Source organism: Cyprinus carpio, chromosome A7, assembly GCF_018340385.1.
Source record: "Cyprinus carpio isolate SPL01 chromosome A7, ASM1834038v1, whole genome shotgun sequence".
Taxonomy (NCBI): Eukaryota; Metazoa; Chordata; class Actinopteri; order Cypriniformes; family Cyprinidae; genus Cyprinus; species Cyprinus carpio.
The window spans coordinates 18,993,531-19,013,597 of NC_056578.1; the positions used below are offsets into that span (position 1 = coordinate 18,993,531).

Consider the following 20,067-nt stretch of genomic DNA (forward strand, 5'->3'; position numbering starts at 1 on the left):
GCAGCACAGCAGATTGTTTTCAGAAAATATCCTCTGAAGCTGAAGCAGATTCAGCTTTTGGATGCAATGAATCGTTAACAACAACTTTTAGGCCCAGAGAAACTTAAAAGAGCTCAAGATGGGCAACAGCCATTACTACACAGCCAGCACCAAATGTTTTAAAAATGTTCAGCACAGCAAATAACTAGTGCTGTGAAGTATTGGTGCAATCCAGTATGAACTACAGCAGAAAATGAAGTGACAGATCTAGCGTAACACCTCTCCACAGGCTATGCAACATTAACCTGTAAACGAGTGCTTAATAGCCTGGGTTATCATGAATATGAGTGCCTGCATGTATATGTGCAAAAGTACTGCATGATTCAGCAAGCAGGATCCCATAATGTTTAAGGACTATCAATATATCCTCATTTACACAGAATATCATTTCAGATTTCAGCAGCAAACATAAAGGTTTAGTAAACACTACTCAATACCACTTCTTATTTTTTTAGTGCAATGGGACGGTCAATCCCCTCCCTTAACATTGCAAACAAAATCTCACAAGATATGTATCAAACAGCATTTGTGTGAATAAGTATACCATATGTAACATATAAAAATGAAAGAAATTCACTATTTTTTCTCTATTATGTGAGATGGAGATTACTGTAACTGCATAGTGCACATTTACAGTCCATTATAAACAATAAAGATAAGTCAAAGAATAATATATGCTATAGACATCTTTTTTTGCGATTTACATCCATAATATGACACATACATTTCCATGTGCTGAGATTATGAAGACTTTTTTTAATAACAAGCACCAATGAATTGTTCACAATAAGTCCACATTAAGAAAGTAAACGCTGTTTAAGTGAAAAGATTTCCATCACCTCTGTTGAATTATATTATAAAGACATAATAATAATATGCTTAAAATCCGTTTTTTATGATTAAAGACAGTGCACGTTGCCTGTAATTTCATGTCATTACAGTATATAACTCTTTATCAGTAGAGCATCTACTGTAAGAGGATCGCTTCTGAAAAGGGACACTGTACACAGTGTGCATAGTTTATAGCGGTGACAGCATTAACAGCTGATAAATGGCAGTTGTCGGTTACTTTGTCATCAGTTTACACAATGTTCTTGTAACATCCCACAAGGCACTAGATTGACACGACACAGAAGGCACTTATGATAATCTAATACGGAGTGCATATTTTACACAAGTACACATTTGCCAAGTTATCGTGTTGTGAGAGACGAGCAGGCCGAGGGAGGCCATATTATCTCCCCGTAGCGCGTGCTGAGAGTATGTCTTATTAATGACAAAATATCGGTTTACTGGAGATTAAATGGTAATTATCTGGTCTACAAAAAACGGTGACAGCTATTATGACATCAGAAAATGAAGCTCGGAACACTTAATGAGCAATGAGGATTTTTGGATTCCAAGGGAACACAGCACAGTTAGTCGTCTTTTTCACAATTAAGCCCCTTGTTGCTAAGCAATTCAAGACATTGTTGATATATTATGAAACGAGAGAAAACATGCCTGCTGAAATCACGTGGAACACCTGTTCCTAGTCATAACAGACAACTAGTAGGTCCATGCAGATGCGTAAACATCTGAATGCCGCTTAAAACTGCGTGAATAATGACATGATTGCTGTGTGTGACTAAACAAAATCTTAATGCAGAAATCGCTTACCTGGGTTCCACAAAGCACTGCGCTTGTTCAGTGGTCATCGTGCATTCCAATCGGACGAGAATTCGCTGTGCATGAAGTCCACCAAGTTCATGTTCCCTCCAGAGCTGTACATTTCCGCCAGCATTTTTATAAAGGGATGCATTGTCATTTGGTAAAGGGATGAAGACAATAGTTGCATGATGCATTCCCTTGAAATATACTCCCATGACAGTAACTTGGCCAAACTGATCCTTCAAGCCATGGTGTCGTTGACTCTGTTGTACAAGGTGTTTACTTTGTGAGACAATGTGAACCGGTTATTTTGGCCTCGTTTTGCCATAATGTGACTGTGATGCTTAGTAAGAATGAATCCTCGCATTGTGTGTGATGTATGAATTATGGTGTTTCAAATATTGTGCTAATGAACAAAAACTAACATTACTGATTTGTTTCTCAATAAACAAAAAAAAAGTGACTGACTATAAATGACACTTCAGTCACCGTGGACAATGCACAAATAACTACACAGGGTTTGTGCTAAAAGGGGTTTTACCAGAGTGTAGAACATACTGAATACTGCCATGCGGATTCGTGTTTGCCGTAATGGGATTTAAGAAAACATTGCCTTAAGTTGGGCAACATGCTTCTTTCCAATTAATCATAATTCAAATATATTAAAATAATTTATTACTATTAGCTGAATTGGTTTTCATCAGCGAAGACTGCAGAATATGTTTGCTAGTATTTCGAATTAATTAATTAATAATGCAAGTCATGTTGATAATTGAGTCGTTTTTCAATGTCCTCCCTCTCTACCTAAGTGTTACACGTTTCTGACCTCTGCATTAAACTGGGAGACTATAACATAATTGATGATAGTGCAAACGATTTAAACGTTATTGCATAATAGCATACGATAAGAACTCGACTGTTTCCCTACAATTACTGACAAATGTAACTCATAAAGTGCCAATGCAAGTTTCTTTTTGTTGCCTTCATTAATGAACCGGGAGTCGTTCAGTTCTCTCAGCTAAACTGAACAGGTGGGCAGATAGAGACACCTCTCCGCGTCAAGTAAAGCTGGTGGTTTTTGCGTTGCCTGTCACGTGATTACAGGGTATGTTTCTCTACAAAAGTAGCCACATAGCAAAAATGTTTCAGCTCAGGTCCAGAACTTATTGAGTGCATGTATGTATGTGTGTGAGCGTCTCCTTGTGTTTTGCGCACGCGCATACTGTATGTCTTCAAGTTGTGCATGTGTGCTGTCAACTGATTCATTTGTGCAGTCACCTTTATGAAAATTATCGTTCTTCCATAATCATACATCTGTTTGTAGGGTTCGTGAATGTGAACTTTTTTTTCCGCCTATGTCAGTACCGTTCCCTCTGCTCGGGCTTTGCGTGTCAGCCCCGCACAGAGATTCTGTCACGCCCTCCTCCATCTCCATGTACTCTGCCGCTTTGTCACCCAAAGACGACCCCGATGGGGACCCTCTGAATTTTCTCAAGAAATCCGAAAAGTACGGACAGCCCGGTGGGGGTTGTTCCACAACAGGCGCCTGGTCCTCATTATCAGTCTCCCGGTGGTAGAAGTAGTTGAAGTTGGACACGATGACAGGGACTGGAAGCGCAATGGTCAGGACACCGGCGATGGCGCACAGCGAGCCCACGATTTTACCCCCGACCGTGATGGGCTTCATGTCCCCGTAGCCCACTGTGGTCATGGTCACTACAGCCCACCAGAAGGCGTCTGGGATGCTGGTGAACTGTGACGAGGGCTCGTCCGCCTCTGCGAAGTACACCGCGCTGGAGAACAAGATGACACCGATGACGAGGAAGAAGATGAGCAGCGCCAGCTCTCGCATGCTCGCGCGCAAAGTGTGCCCGAGGATCTGAAGACCTTTCGAGTGTCGAGACAGTTTGAAGATCCTGAACACGCGGACGAGTCGTATTATTCTCAGGATCGCGAAACTCATTGCCTGTTGCCCGTTGCCTTGCTGTTGAGCGAGGTCTGTGCCGAGAGTTATGAAATAAGGCAAAATAGAGACAATGTCTATGGTGTTCATAACATTTTTAAAGAAATCAGCTTTACTGGGGCTCGCGAAGAAGCGCACGATGATCTCAAACGAGAACCAAATGATGCACACCGTCTCAATGATGAAAAAGGGGTCGTTGAATGGCGTAAATCCATTGTTTGCCTGTGTGGAGTTTTTACCTGGGCTGAGAAATTCTTTGTCGTCCCTGAATTCTGGCAATGTTTCCAAACAAAAAATGACGATGGATATAACGATGACCAACACTGACACGACCGCGATCCCTCTGGCTGGACTTGAACTCTCCGGGTACTCGAAGAGCAGCCAGATCTGACGTTTGAACTCGTCCTCGGGCAGCGGCTTCTCTTCCTCCTTCACGAAGCCCTCATCCTCACGAAACTTGAGCATTGCCTCTTCCCCGAGTTCATAGAACTTGACCTCCTCGGAAAAGATGTCAAACGGCACATTGACGGGTCTCTTTAAACGTCCCCCTGACTGATAGAAGTATAGAATGGCGTCGAAGCTCGGTCGATTTCTGTCAAAGAAGTATTCGTTACGCAGAGGGTCGAAGTACCTAATTCTTTTCTCAGGGTCTCCCAGGAGAGTGTCCGGGAACTGCGCGAGAGTCTTCAGCCGAGTTTCAAACTTTAAGCCCGACACGTTGATGACAACTCTCTCGCAGCAGCCGTACTCATTGTAAACATTTTCGTACCCTGACTGAGGACGCCTGTCCGTTAACGAGACCCTCTCCTCTTCATCAACCATGTTATAGACAAAACTCGACCTCTTGCTTCCCCTGTCCTCCTCTTCCTCCTCGCCCTCCGCCTCCTCCTCCTCGATCATGATGTCCTCCTCGGATCCTAGGAGCGCCAACTCTGAGTGGCGTAGATCCCCGCCGAGTGCCGCGCGGTTCCGTCTCCAGCGCGCAACGCCTCTTTGCTTTTTTCGCTCTCTGGGAAGTTGCTGTGGTGGCTCGTGGTGTTGCTGTTGCTGCTGCTGCTGCTGTTGCGGCTGTTGGGAGGAGGAAGAGGAGGAGGAGGAGGGGCGCGAGGCGGTCCCGGTGCTACTGTTGTTGGCATTCGTTGAAGAGGCGGTGCGACTCTGATGCGGGTGGTTATGGGGATGGCCACTAGACCCACCTCCCTCTCCGACCGTTCCGGCTTCGGCTGCCGCCGCCGCCGCTGCGCGAGACTGTCTCTCCCGCTCGCGCTCTCTCTCCCGGGCGCGAGCCTGTGCATATCCATAGGGCAGGTGGGTGTTGCAGCCCCCGCTGTCCGCGCCCACCATAGCAAACTCCATCTTCTTAAACTACGAAGCGTTCAGAAAGATGGAAAATGGGCTGAAGAGGCTGAGCAAAAGACGGGCTCAGCAAGTTCATAAATGCACTTGACTGGAACTGTAGGTCCGCTGCCTTCGGAAGTGCTTTAAGGTATTTCAGTGCACTTTTACTTATTGTAATTGGACTTTACAACTGTAGCGAAGCGACGTGCTTCTGGTGACATCATCATCATAATCATCATTATGAGAAAAATGTGTCCAACAGTTCTAGAATCCATGTGCGTAGCGCGCGCCTGCGTTATCCAAAAGGAAACTAAATGCAGGAGGCGAGAGCTATGAATGAATCACTGAATCCGCTTGACACCAGAAACAACTGCAAAGAAAAGAAAAAGGTGTTGTAGAATGAAAACTGCTCATCATAATGTAGACTGTGATGGATATGTATACCGACATGAGCAGAGCAATTGAAAACAGTAATCAGTAACAAAGACATAAGTCACTATTCTTGTGCTACATATCGATAATAATAGTATTATTATTATTAATAATAATAATACTATGGCACATCCTTATTGTTACAGGCCAGCCAAGCAAGGAAACAGGAAACAGCGCGTTATATTACTGATCCAAAATCCCTTGGCAATTAATTATAAACAGTCGTCGCACGCAATTTATCAACCCTCTCATGCACCCCACCTTCCATTATTCGAGTCACTTACGTAGGAAATTATATGAGGATGTCTTCTCAGCTTCCACCCTTAATATGACAAGCTAGAGATGGCTGAGGATGTAAATCCCAGGTTTGTCAAAATTTCCAGATATCCAGAAATTCCAGATATTCCTCGACGTAGCCAAACGTAGAACATGACACCTCAACAGTCAGGTGTGATCGCATTCGAGGGATGACAGTTTTGGTCACGGCTCGCCGTTGGGTCTTTATTCAACAGGATCTCTCATCACCTGCCCATCTCCCCCTCCCCAAAAAAACATGCACCGCTGCATTAAGCCTGGACTCACAAAAAAGCAGGTGCTGCCACCGAGAGCATGCTGCGAGGCTCCATAAATCACACAAGCGGCGTCAGAATCGAGATGTATCAAAGTTTTAGGATGCCATGTGAAATAGCCTTAGGTAAGTATGCGCAGCGCGCATCAGTCTGCCGCTCAGTCTCGCCCGTTGACCATTGTGCTCGTGTTATTGGGGAGCTGCGCTCCGCCGAGAGAGGCACGTTTGCGCAACGCGGAAAGACATCGATCGCCCCCAAGTGGTCGTGGCAGGACACTGCGCGCGCACCGTTGTGCTGCAGTTCTCAAACTTCGACAACCCCTTATGCATCTGTTGACATCCAGTTCATCGCAACTGCCCTCCCGAGGGACTGCTGCAGAGCACAAGATGCACGCACTAAGCAGCCTGTGTGTGGCTCTGTCAAAAAGCCACATACACTTTCTGTCACAGCCGGTTTGTGTATAGCAGTCGTTTGGAAAAAGATAAGAATGTAAACACAACATTAAAAAGATGAATGTGATTGTGTTTCGTGAGAGCTCTGCACTTCACTCTTCCCTGATCCATTAAACAAGCACGCGTTTATACAAAGAGCATAAATAAAAGATTCACCTCTTTTAGCTTAGCACTGAGGCTTTGAAGCTGGGGACCGGGATGCCGAAGAGAATAAAAAGGGGGTGCTGTAGGATCTGCCGAAAACTTGAGGATAAAAATAAAGATTTTACAACCTTTTACTTTAAGTTGTCAAAGTTTAAATGTTGACATAATTAAATATGTTTAACATAATATTTTTCGAAATACATTTATCAGATTTTGAAACGATTACTGTTTTTTTCTACACACAAGGAAGCATAGGATCAATCACAGTTTTTTTTTATTTATTTTGTTTTAAAATAAAACCCAAATTTACATTAATGTTTATACATTTAAATATGCTGTTATCTTATTGGAATTTATTGTATAATATTTTCAATATTTTATATCAGTTTATTTTGGCTTTTGAACAATGGTAATATAAGGGCCAATTACATAAAGGGATAGTTCACCCAAAAATGAAAATTTGATGTTTATCTGCTTACCCCCAGGGCATCCATTACCTCTGATTCATGCAATATCCGAACTGTTAGAACTCTTCTGAACGTGCATTCACAGCAGCAGGCGCCTGAGGCATCTTCTTCTTCTTCTTGTGCTATAATTCTTGAATAGAATAGTGAATAGAAAAGAATAATAATATTCTTGCTCCTAACTGAGATTGTAGATAGAGTGTCAATGGTCCATTTGAGAGATAGTTGGCGGTAATGCACTTATAAGTCTGCGATCCGCCATAAAGCAAGAAGAAGAAGATGCCTCAGGCGCCTGCTGCTGTGAATGCACATTCAGAAGAGTTCTAACAGTTCAGACATTGCATTAATAAGAGGTAAAAAAAAAAAAAAAACAATATAAATACTGTTCAGTTTCTTGCACAGACCGATCGTTTTGTGTCTTTACACATCAATGTATTGTTACGAGCCGCAGGGTTTAATTTGGATTTGTCTGTGCATGTTTTTTTTTTTAACTCTCATAGATTTTGTTACCATTGTCATGCATTATACGGCTGAGAGACTGCAACGGCTGGAGCTAGAAATCATAATTTGTGTTCTACTGAAGAAACAAAGTCACCTACATCTTGGATGCCCTGGGGGTAAGCAGATAAACATAAAATTTTCACTTTTGAGTGAACTATCCCTTTAAAAGTTTTGGAAAAGATTTATTTCCTGTAATATGATCATATGTGAGATTCTTGCCATTAAAATATTTGAAAACATCTGGTTTAGCATGCAGTTTTAATTTTACATTTTAAACTCAAAATTGGTTTTCTGGGGATGTTAATGCTTTAAACTCATGATGGTTGTATGAAAGCAAAATGCAAATTATTACTCCCACTACGCCATCTGTCTGTTTCTCTTGGGACTCTATTTACAACAGAGAGCTTTAGAAAACCAGTTCCATCAGCAGCACTGTGTTTAAGCCACAAATACTTTATATTTATCACCTGGAATATATTTCGCAAGACAGAGAAATGCTCAACAAAACTCGGGTCTCTCATACTCAGTTGTAGAAATGTGAATGTGCTATCTGAATGATTGTACTGTTAGATCAAGCTCATATGTTATGCAGCAGATATTGTGGTAAAACAGTTAAAACACTTGTTAAAACAGTTTGCACTGACCAACCTTTACTATCCTGACAACCATGCATTGACATCTTGCCTTTTTATTATTCAAATACCCCACCTTAGTAGCTTGTTTTGGACTTAGCTTATGATTTTGTCTATGCTTGTCTATTCTGTACAGAGGCTACAGCTGGTACTATACAGAATAAAGGGGGCAGTATTTCACAAGACAACATTTAGTCATTGTGTGCAAGTACACAGGATGCCTGCTTTATATGTATAGGAAGTAAAGATTCTGACTGTAGTGGGAAGGTTGTGGGTGTGCGTTTGGATAATGGCATGTAGTTATTAGAATAATGGTGCTGACTGCATTGTAGACCAAGAATGGAGTCTTGAATATGACTGTGGTGGCAGTGAGAAGTACATTAAGACTGAGTAAAAAAAGCCCTGAGAATTACTGGAAATATAGAGTCAGACAGAAGCATTTGGATGCACTGATGGGAGTGAAAAGGCAGATTTTTTTCTCTACATTTATAAGCCTTATTCTAATGTGGCTCTTGTCACAGCATGATAAATGAAGGTCAGTGGGTCATCTTGGACAATTTCCAAGATTTGTACACATCAGGAGTCAATGACTGTACAACCTTCAAAAGCAATGGAAAGAGACTGGGGGCGGCTGAAATAAAAAAAGAGATGAAAAGCCAAAGAGACAGACTGAGATCTTTGACAGAAAAGAAACAGAATCAAAATGGAAATCCAGGGCACTATATAACTTTAAAACAGATAATGGTCAAGCAATAATGCAATAATGGCTAGGCCTGCTGCTAAATGGAATGAATGCTAGAATAGTTCTTTTACAGAAGACAGTTTTGAAGATTATATACTGTATATAAAATGATTCATTAAACTGGTCAAAAGTGACAGTGAACACATTGAGGCTTTTTATGTAAATTTTCATTCATGATATTTCTGTTTCAAATAAATGCTGTTGGTCATGGCAAAGCAGAAGCCATACTCCAGTCTTTACTTTCATGTCTTTACTGTCACTTTGATCGATTCATTGCATACTTTACCAATTTAATGCATCAAATTACCCATTACACTTTTCAAAGCTCATGAGCATCTCAATCCAGTTATTATATTCACATAAATAGGTAGATCTAGTGAGAAAATAAATAAATAAATGCATTGTTAGACCATTTGATGTCAAATATACACACCAACATACCAAATACTGACATATGTGTTGTAAATCAGGATATAGTCTGATGCCTGTTTTTGTTCTTGTAGGAACATCATCTCCATTTGTTATGAAGGACTGTTTCAAAAGTTAGCCAGGTAAAACCTGAACAGATGCAGTGCACTAAAAACTGATTGATTTTTAGGTTAGTAAAATTTTCTCAAAAATATCCTGCAGAAATATTTTGTTGAAGCAGCCATGTGTAGATCTTTTAGAGAAGACAAGCTGTTGTTCCAGTGATTTTCAACTGTGCTGCAGAACACTGACCTTGAAAAGCAGAACATCAGTGGTGGCCTTTACATGGATGCTGTTCTGTCTAAGCCTCTTCCAGACTTAATGCCATGGCCACAGGGCTTTTGGGGATTTGTGCCACCTCCACAAAAGCAAATAGAGTAGTATGATAAGACATGGCTGCTCTCAACTAGATGTGGGCGTCACATCTGACAGGAGGGTATAAGTGTCCATGTGAACTGAGGTGAAGTGATTTTGTCTCAGCGAAACTGCAGCAGGTAGGACTGACATATTAGTATTTTAGTAATTATAATTATATTAGCATGAACTTTATATTAGCAATTTGCTTTCACTTTCAATGTGTTTGATAGTTGCTTTTCCCAAACCAAATTTAGATTTATTCATCTTTGTTACTCAACTAATAATAATTTAACCAACTTTTTTGTTTATGTCCAATAAGCAATAAAACCCAAGATGGACACAAAATGCAATGCTAATATTAATCCACTGCAGTACCTGTATTTGATTAGCTGCACACTTTCGCACTGATTCCCAGATGAGGATGCGCTTCGTTGTTATGGTGATGCTGTTGCCAGCGCTAATGTTGGAAGGATCAGAATGCAGGTCCAGCTGTCGGCTCACCAATATCTCCATTACCGTGGAAAGTGAGGAATGTGGCAGCTGCATCACAATTGACACCACTGCCTGTGCCGGGCTTTGCAAAACACAGGTAGGATGAAGCAATATTCTTGTAACATTTTGTTTGAAATGGATTTGTGTACATTTGACATATATATGAATTTATATGAATTTTCACTTTAGTAATTTAACTTTCAGCTATTACTCCAGTCTTCAGTGTCACATGATCCTTCAGAAATCATCCTAATATGCTGATTTGGTGTTCAATTGTTATTGGTACTCAGCAGTTCTTATCAATGCTAAAAAAAAAAAAAAAAAAAAAAAAAAATTGTTGCTTAATATTTTTTGTGGAAATCTTACCCCAAACTTTTGAATGGTAGTGTGTCACAGTTTCCACAAAACATTAAGCGGCACAACTCTTTTCAACACAGAAATGTTTCTTGAGTACCAAATCAGCAAATTAGAATGATTTCTGAAGGATCATGTGACACTTAAGACTGGAGTAATGGCTGCTGAAAGTTCAGTTTATCTGTCACAAGAATAAATTACACTTTAAAATATAGTAAAAACAGGCAGTTTTTTTACAATTGTAATAATATTTCACAATATTACTGCTTTTACGGTACTGCATTTATCTGACCAAATAAATGCAGCCTTAGTAAGTATAAGAGACTTCTTTTAACAACATTAAAAGATAAAAGGGAGCTAAACTACTTCACATTTTGACAGGAAAGTGTTTACCGTAGCCCAATGATGCTGTACTACCAGAACACCTGTAACTTCAAAGAATGGACCTACGAGACCTATGAGTTTAAAGGCTGCCCTGCCAGGGCTGACTCCGTTTTCACTTACCCAGTGGCCCTCAGTTGTGAATGCAGCAAGTGTAATTCTGACATCACAGACTGTGGAGTTCTCAGCCAGCAGACAATCGGCTGCAATGCACATTAGACAAGAAAACCAAACCCCACTCTAAACCATTTGAAAGCCTGTTGTACAGTTCTGAATATTTCATACTATGTAAATTGCATAATGGAATAAAACTAATATGAAACCTTTTCATTTTATTTGTAAGCATTAATAAATATAACATACTGCAAGAACTTATTAAATGCGAAATATATTTAATTTTTAAATCAATATAAAATATGCTTTGGCTCCTGGCTCTCTTCTGTGATGTGCCGTTTCATGCTGTTGTTTTTCAGGAATCTTCTGTGGGCTCTGGTGTCAATTACCTTAGTCAGGCACAAACTGTACCATTAAAACAGCTCTCACATATCTTAAACAGAACTCATTTCCTGTGATAAACCATCTGTTCCCAAATGCTTATACATAGAGACACTTAATTAAATTTGCTTGTGAAATTGGTGCGTTTTTACCAGAGCTTATAATTGTCCTTCTGAGATCAACTGAGGATGCACTGAACAAGGATGTCTGATACACTGAACAAACTCACTGAAACCATACTACATTACATAATCAAATTAGTAATAAATCAATATGAATATCAAAGAGTTTTCAGGAAAAAGGGGCATATTAATAGAGAAATGGGTTAGGACACATCCCAAAGAGCCTTTAATACTTGACTTGCAGACTTACAGTTGCAAAGGTGTACAAACTTTACAAGGTGAATGAGAAACAAATGAGAAACAAATAATCTCTGAGTATATAAATGTGTGTGTGTACATTTTTTGGTGGCACATTGCAGATACTTTTCCAAAATTAAAGGGTTAATCAGAATTTCATTTGATTAATTGATTTAAAACCGGCAGAAATTCCCTACTAACTCCCAAGGTCTTAAGTAATTAAATAAAAGGCTTACCCTAGCCTTACATTGCAAGAATTGTCATATTTAAAAAAATAAATAAATAAAAACTATCAATGCTCTCTTAAATTGCACTGCCAGTTGTTTGTACTGGAAAAAGCTGCACCCATGCAGTTTTCCTTAGATAAACTGCCTGTCTAGTTGTGAATGTTTTGAAAATCATCCAAATCTGCTTCATTCATGTTCTTTTGCAATAAATTATCCCCTCTTCAAGTCAACTTTCTTGCTGTTTGTACATTCTTATTGTTGTGCAGCTACAAGGCAAACTGGGCCTATGACAGATTGTTCTTCATCTTGACGTTGCTGGCTCCTAGCACTTCTACACGAGGTGGAGCGCCCTGAATGTGCAGGCTGAGACAAATGGGCCAATTAGAAAAACATCTTAGACAATATCTAATAGATGATCTCACCAAACAAATACTAAAGTGCCCTGCAGTGAACCAACAGGTTTCTGTAAATCATCATAGTTGGTTTTCTGAGTAAATCAAAGAGTTAATTTTATTACTCAAATAAAAATTATTTAAATAATAAAATACAACCAATGGCTACATGTTATGCTTGATATTTTACATAAGATATAGTGTAGATAGAGTGATTCAGATAAAACTCTCAATAGATACATTTTCCCAAATGTTCACAGCATTTGAAGTTAGATCATATTTGTAAAACCTTTGAATCAGCGCTGTGCACACTGCTTATGTTCAGATTTTATTTTTGTAAGTGTGAACACAAATCTCAAGGGCGAAAAACAGCTACAGCATTACAGCACAACTACAGAAAGTGGAACTCCTGGAAAGATTACAGAAATGAACACAGCTGTGATAACAACATGGAAGAATAAAAAACATAAGACAAATTTTTTTTATTGAAGTTTAAAAAAAAAAAAAAAAAAGAAACAATATAGCAAATGAACCAAGTACTTCTGCAATGTCCATATACCAAGCCCTTGACAGTCTTTTGTGCTCAGAAGCGGTGTCGTATTCTTGGTCAACCTACAAGTTAGCTAATTTGCATACTTGTTGCGAATGATCTCTCCCCCCTCTACCTCCACCTGCTCATACAACCATTTCCGGTCACATCGGCATTCAACACCGCACTTCCGTGAGCCGCACTCAGGACATGGGTAGAAGCAACCCATGCAGTCTACATCTAGACAGTCACACAGATCCCTTCCACATGAGATCAACAGGCCTTTGCTGTCATACACTTTACTCTTGAGAGACAGGGTCTGTCTGCAGGGACAAGAAAGATGGCAAAAAATGGGATAAGTTCATCCAAGCTTTAGTGTTTATTTCAAAGCTTGAAACACTTTGGATACAACTGCAATTCAATTAACTGAAACCATGATTTATATTTTAATCTTCATTATGACTGGAGGCAGTATGTTCGTGAGTTTGAGAAACTAGAAAGACAGGTACCTGTCACCTAACGAGAGCTTCCCTGCACGTCTCCGGTCATTCACACCTCTGCCCTGTAATAAAGAGAGAAAAGAAGTCTGATTGACATTATAAAGGGAAAAGTGGTCAGCTGAACTATAGCTGTTCCTTTTTAAATGGCAACAATTATTTTAGGAAGCAATGCTGTGATCACACCTAATGGCCGAGCAGATTTGCTCAAGAAATATATTATTCTTAATGTTGACACTTTCCAGACACTTTTCTATGGAAGTCTGTTTCTGATATGGGATAAAAATATATAAATAAATAAATAAATAAATAAATAAATAAAGGTAATTGTGACTTTTTTTCCTTTGCAATTCCGACTTTCAGAATTCACATTTGAGAATAAAATTCCGAAATGTGAGAAGTCACAATTAACTTTATTTTTAATCAGTGGTAAAAAAAAAAAAAAAAAAAAAAAAAAAAAAAAAAAAAAAAAACTACTATAACTTCAGGCATTAGGCCATGACAAAAAGAGTTTTAGTCTGGTCTTACAATGCAACTGTAGTAATAATAATAATAATAATAATAATAATAATAATAATAATAATTACACAATCATGGCCAAAAATATCAGCACCCTTGGTAAATATGATCCTTTTGATCTTTTCTTTTAAAAAAATTCACAAAAATCCAAACTTTCATTGGATAATAAGAATTTAAAATGGGGGGAAAAAACCCTAGAAATTCTTATGAGTAAAATATCTCTGAAGTATATTCCCATTCATATTCACAATTTTGAGCACTCCAGGGTGATAATGAACATGAAATTATTGATCCAAGGCTTCCTGTTTCACAGAAATATAAATATGAGGCAAAACAAAGCCCAAATGCCCTTAATCATCCATCACAATGAGAAAAAACAAAGAATATATTTCGGATGTGCAGCAAAAGATAATTGAGCTTCACAAATTAGTGAAGTGGCTTTAAGAAAAGAGCTAGAGCAGTGGAAATTCTCATTTCCACCATCAGGGCAGTAATTAAGAATTTCCAATCAACAGAACATGTTATAAACCTGCGTGGAAGAAGACGTGTCTTTATATCGTTTTAATGCACAGTAAGAAGGAGAGTTTGAGTGGCTAAAGAGACTCTCCAAGCACCACAGCTGGAGAATTGCAGAAAAAAGTTGAGTCTCGGGGTCAGAAAACCTTAATAAAAATTGTCAAACAGCACCTACATCAACACATGTTGTTTGGGAGGGTTTCAAGAAAAATTCTCCTACTGTAGCTCATCCAAAAACAAACTCCAGCATATTCAGTTATCAGACACGACTGGGACTTTAAATGGGACTGGCTTCTATGGTCAGATGAAACTAAAAAAAATAGCTTTTTAGCAGCAAATACTCAAGATGGGTTTGGTGAACACAAATAAAAAAAGTTCCCCATGTGTACAATGAAATATACTGCTGTATTTTTTATGTTGTGGGCCTATATTTATGCTGGAGGTCCTGGACATCTTGTTTAGACACATGGCATCATGGATTCTATCAAATACCAACAGATAAAAAAAATCACTGAGTGACTGACTCTTATAATGGGCCATGTTTGGATCTTCTAACCGTACAATAATCCAAACACAAACCCCAAAAACAACACAAAAATGGGTCACTGAGCACAAAACCAAGCTTCTGCTATGGCCATTCCAGTCCTCTGACCTGAACCCTATAGAAATGAGTGTGGTGAACTGAAGAGAAGAAGCACCAACATGGAGCTGGGAATCTAAAGGGTCTGGAGTGATTCTGGATGAAGGAATGGTCTCTGATCTCTTGTCAGGTATTCTCTAACCTCATCAGGCATTATAGGAGAACATTTAGAGCTGTTTAACTGGCAAATGGAGGTTTCAAAAAGCATTGAATAAAAGGGTGCCGTTAATTGTGGCCAATGTGTATTAGAGAAAAACATTCATTTCATACTGATATTTCCCCCCATTTTAAATTCTTATTATCCAATGAAAGGTTAGATTTTTGTGAATTTTTTTAAATAAAAGATCAAAAGGATTAACAGACTGAAGTATCATCGACACACCTTGCAGCCAAACATCTTTAAGGTTTGCTCTATTCACATACAGTTAATCTGAAAATGAGATTTTTCTCCATAAGATTAAACACCAAAAAAAACGTGAGACATGTTAATGACCTGCAGAGAAGCTAAAATCAATGGAGCTGTAGGGGAGCGTGTGTCGGGTTTCAAGTTCCTTGGCACCCACATCTCTGATGACCTCATCTGGTCCCTTAACACCTCCACCCTGGTCAAAAAGGCACAGCAGCGCCTTTACTTCTTACGGAGCCTTAAGAAAGTTCACCTGAGTCCCAGGATCCTTGTTGAATTCTCCCGCTGTACCATTGAGAGCATACTCACAAACTGCATCTCAGGATGGTATAGCAATTGCTCCGCATCTGACCGCAAAGCACTCCAGCGGGTGGTGAAAACTGCTCAACGGATCACCGGCACCCAGTTAACTACTACTGAGAACATTTATCACAAGCACTGCCTGGGCAGGGCAAGGAACATCATCAAGGATGCCTCACATCCTAACCATGGACTTTTTACCCTCCTTCCATCCGGCAGGCGTTACAGGAGCCTACGCTCTCGCACTAGTAGGCTCAGGAAGAGCTTCTTGCCTGAGGCTGTGACCCTTCCGAACTCCACACCACCAATCAAACCTGCACCTGCTTTCTTACTGCACCGGTCACAGTACTTTACATACATGTATTTGCACTACTCATATTTTGCACAGACTGCACACTGTTCAAGCTATTACACTGTAAACTGTCTAACACTGTTACTGTACAAAGCACAGTAACTATTTCTATAAAAATATTATTGCACCACTGATATTTTGCATAGAATACATTGTTTAACAATACTATTGTACACTCAACCAACTGTATTTATTACCACTGTCTTACGTTGCTGCTGTTCATAATGTATATATATAATCCTACACTGCATTCCTATTTATATTCTGTACATACTCTTCTTAATACTGTATATAGCAACTCTGTACATTCTGTAAATCACAGCTTCTCTTACTCTGCACTTATATGCATATAAAACACTATATTCTTGCACTTCTGGTTAGATGCTAACTGCATTTCATTAGCTCTGTACTTGTACTCTGCATAATGACAATAAAGTTGAATCTAATCTAATCTAATCTAAAAAGAAAACGACTAAGGTAAGTGTTAATAACTGCACATTCGGCAGAGTACGAGTTACCTTCAGGCTAGAGTCTCTTACGGGCTGTCTTCTGTCCTTTGTGATTTGTTTGGCTCCGTCTTTATCAGAAAGTGAACTAAACCGATTGGAATCATTTGCATCCTTTGCCACAAATCCTCCTCTGTTTTTCCGTAACTCAATCTGTAAAAGCAATAAATAAACACCATGAAAAAAAAAACAATGAGTGGGAGTACATTGCTGAAGCAGTTACACTGGTATTCTTGAGCTGGACAACGAGAATAACTTTAAAAGTGCAAAGACACACACCTTTGTACCATCTCCTCCAGAGTTTGCGAAAATAGTCGGCACGGCATCCTCTCTGAGGAACAGTTTTCCATTATAGTCACGGAAACAGTCAGGCTGGAAATGCTCTGAGCACAAACAGGAGTTCTGAGTGGGAACAAAGTTCTTTCTCCCAAGGTTTCGTACCCATTGCTCGGCTAGCTGAGGCTTGCTGATTGGAAACCTGAACAGAGAGACAGTAAAGGCTGCAACTCCATTAGATACTGTTACTTCCAATACAGTTTATCTACATATGCATACTGTATTCTGAAATCAGCAACCTATGCAAATCACCTAAATTTAAAAATACTGACTCACCATGGCAAACTGACCAATCATATCAGCATATCAAATTCAATTACAAGCATTCAATTACAGTTAATAATGTTGGGGTGTCAATATCTGCGACTTCTTGACTAGAATAAATATTAAACTGAAAAAGAGCGCACAGACATACACGAAGCACCATAATAAGCAAGAAGGAAAAATGTGCTGTTGCCTTTTGTCTGCAAGATAGTATTTGAAGCACATTTACGATAAGTTAAATGTTAACTAGGAAACCTCTATCTGCCATTACAGGATCTTTTTTTAGTTAATTTACATATACAGCAACTCGTGCACATGTAAACAATGAAGTCTAACAAAAAGCTCAAGTGTGTTAAAAACTGTAATTATATTCGAGCTTACCTGTAGAATCTGATCTCTGACCCTTTGGCGAACCGGTTTGAGCAATCGATAGCTGAACAGGAGATCGGCATGGTTCTGCATCCGTGTTAAAAACGTAGAAGAATCTGTTATTTTTCCACACGAACAAAAACCATCTTTCACAAACGCCGACCGTGTTAACTGCGCATGCGCTGTTAATCGTTTAGCTGCCACGGGACGGGCACACAGCAGATCCTTTATTAGTGTGTTCTTCTTCTGTGGGATTTTTGGCGTATTATTATTAGTGTCAATAGAGATAATGTGTTTTTTTTTTTTGCATGTGAGGATATGCCATTGCGTCCGTATTTGATAGTCAAAACAACACTTTTTTTTTTCTTAAGAACACTTGCTTCAGAAAAAAACAAATGAAAAGGAAAATAAATATAAAAAAGTAAAGTTGTAAACTTTTATTTTGAAATAAATCGTAACCGGAGCTACGTGAACCCGGAACAGTGGAAGGCACAAGGAGGTTCTGAATGGATCACTTCCAGAAGGATTTAGTGGAAACTGGCAGCGTGGGAGTCCAATCTAAATTTGTCATTGTATAAATGCATACATATATGATACTTTTGAACTGTTATGAGGATATTTTATAAAACAACTTTTTGGAAAGCAGATTTGAAAAAAATAAATAAATAAATAAATCGATGTATTTAAAAAAAAAATATGGAATTAGACAAGGATTCTATGTTACAAATCAATCTATTCTGAATGGCTGTTACACTAAAAATATAATTTACGATGGAAAAAAAAAACTGGGAAATGCAGTAGGGTCAAATCTGAGTCCACCTGCGGGTATTAAAGAATTAATGCATATGGATATTCATATTTTCACTGAGAAAATTCACATCAGTATAATATTTCTTCTAGTGCTGTTAAACGATTAATCGCGATGAATCGCATCCAAAATAAAAGTTTGTGTTTACATATGTGTGTATACTGTGTATATTTAAGTATATATAAATACAAACACATGAATGCATATATTTAAGAAAAATATGTTATGTTTATATATTAAATATATTTATATATAATATAAAATATAAGAATATAAATATATAAATGCATATACATACTGTATGTGTGTGTTTATATGTACATAATAAATATACACAGCACACACACATATATAAACAAAAACTTTTATTTTGGATGCGATTAATCATTTGACAGCATTCATTTCTTCATGCGTACACTTTTACATATTTTCTGAGAATATCTTTAATAATAACTATATTTTTAAGGTTTTACTGTGATGATGGAGAGCATATAGTCCTGGTGCATTACAGAGGATGATACATTCTGGGCTATGGATTAATCTTGCCCACATGAAGGTTAGTTGTTACTGATACAGATAACTCTTGTGGTTTATGTGCTGGCCAAGGGAAGTGTGTTTTCTTTGTTTAGATGGACTGGTTTTGGTTTTAGATTCAGTTTGTTGTCATCTGACCATTGCAACTACTTTACTGTAATGTTTTTATGCTTTCATATGGTTCTCCTTGAATATTAATTTATTTTGTGCCCTTCCATACAAAATAATGTTATGCAGAACTTGGTATAATTGTCTCTTTATTCCATTCTCACCATCTTGGCCTCATTCTGGTTTCCTTCACAAGCCTCGTTTGCACAGAGAGCTTTGAGAGAAAAATCTTTCTAGATGGTGGTGTGATGTAACTTCCACTTTCTAGGTGAAACATCAGACATTTGATTGGTTATTGTTTTAAATTTGCTTTATGCTTTTGTTTCACTTTCTAAGTTAATATTGTTCACTTAAAGGAGAAAAAAAATGAAATAATCGACTCACACTCATGTCATTCCAAACCTGTGTGAATTTATAATGTGAACACAAAACATATTTTGAAGAATGTTCAAAATATCAAACAGTATTGTTGAGACATTTCTTAAAATATCTTATTTTACAATCTACAGAAGAAAGAAACTCTTACAGGTTTGGAACTATCATTTTTGGTTAAACTATCCCTTTAAGGTTTTTATCTAGCACATGTGAAATGATTCACAGTTAGGGGCCAACTGAAAATATATTTATCCTGTTTTTGTTTGTTTGTTTGTTTGTTTGTTTGTTTGTTTGTTTGTTTTTTACATGTAAGTTTAAAACATTTTCTGACAAAACAATGCAAGTTAATTATGGGTCTGTACTGTAATACAGTAAAATAAAAATAATTGTTTTAAGATCTGAATATAATAATCTTGAGCAAGGTGATATTGAGGATCGGGGCAATGGGAAACTGACACTGATTTGCCCATGGCATTACTTGATTTAATCCTTGAAACTGGTTCCTTGTTATTATGCAAGTTGTTATTATGGTCCATGTTAAAGGAATAGTTTGCCCA

The 20,067-nt window shown here is 38.5% G+C and overlaps 3 protein-coding genes across 6 annotated transcripts in view; 1 reads left to right on the top strand and 2 right to left on the bottom strand.

Moving 5' to 3' along the window:
• Nucleotides 1-6,455, bottom strand: part of kcna4 (potassium voltage-gated channel, shaker-related subfamily, member 4) — a 39,131-nt gene extending 32,676 nt beyond the window's left edge. For both annotated transcript variants that reach the window (XM_042760124.1, XM_042760125.1), the window contains exons 1-2: nt 5,707-6,455; nt 1,699-5,360 (exon numbers count right to left, since the gene is read on the bottom strand). In XM_042760124.1, the coding sequence (XP_042616058.1) occupies nt 2,996-5,008 (2,013 nt within the window). In that variant the 5' untranslated portion in view covers nt 5,009-5,360; nt 5,707-6,455 and the 3' untranslated portion in view covers nt 1,699-2,995. The remainder of the gene's footprint in view (nt 1-1,698; nt 5,361-5,706) is intronic.
• Nucleotides 5,115-11,309, top strand: fshb (follicle stimulating hormone subunit beta). Of its 3 annotated transcripts, none has more exons than XM_019107905.2 (3): nt 5,115-5,138; nt 10,167-10,340; nt 10,979-11,309. In XM_019107905.2, exons 2-3 carry the CDS (start codon nt 10,167-10,169, stop codon nt 11,195-11,197), a joined length of 393 nt encoding a protein of 130 aa, XP_018963450.2. In that variant the 5' UTR covers nt 5,115-5,138; the 3' UTR covers nt 11,198-11,309. The 3 variants fall into 3 exon arrangements, with proteins under 3 accessions (XP_018963450.2, XP_018963448.2, XP_042616061.1); XM_019107903.2 differs by lacking the exon at nt 5,115-5,138 and adding an exon at nt 9,572-9,888; XM_042760127.1 differs by lacking the exon at nt 5,115-5,138 and adding an exon at nt 9,843-9,888 and having other exon boundaries at nt 10,141-10,340; nt 10,979-11,308.
• A 1,457-nt stretch (nt 11,310-12,766) lies between these two features.
• LOC109093803 (ARL14 effector protein-like) lies at nt 12,767-17,901 on the bottom strand. The gene is made up of 5 exons (XM_042760126.1): nt 17,698-17,901; nt 16,996-17,194; nt 16,729-16,869; nt 13,490-13,542; nt 12,767-13,303 (listed from the first exon to the last, which is right to left on the bottom strand). Exons 1-5 carry the CDS (start codon nt 17,766-17,768, stop codon nt 13,075-13,077), a joined length of 693 nt encoding a protein of 230 aa, XP_042616060.1. The 5' UTR covers nt 17,769-17,901; the 3' UTR covers nt 12,767-13,074.
• Between the last annotated feature and the right edge of the window lie 2,166 nt (nt 17,902-20,067).

What these genes read in the sequence shown, in the direction of transcription:
- fshb (XM_019107905.2), top strand. Translation starts at nt 10,167, where the DNA reads ATGAGGATGCGCTTCGTTGTTATGGTGATGCTGTTGCCAGCGCTAATG. An exon ending in CCGGGCTTTGCAAAACACAG is followed by an intron (nt 10,341 to 10,978) that starts GTAGGATGAAGC and finishes ACATTTTGACAG; the next exon opens with GAAAGTGTTTACCGTAGCCC.
- LOC109093803 (XM_042760126.1), bottom strand. Translation starts at nt 17,768, where the DNA reads ATGCCGATCTCCTGTTCAGCTATCGATTGCTCAAACCGGTTCGCCAAA. An exon ending in TCAGAGATCAGATTCTACAG is followed by an intron (nt 17,195 to 17,697) that starts GTAAGCTCGAAT and finishes CTCTCTGTTCAG; the next exon opens with GTTTCCAATCAGCAAGCCTC. An exon ending in CTGGAGGAGATGGTACAAAG is followed by an intron (nt 16,870 to 16,995) that starts GTGTGTGTCTTT and finishes TTGCTTTTACAG; the next exon opens with ATTGAGTTACGGAAAAACAG.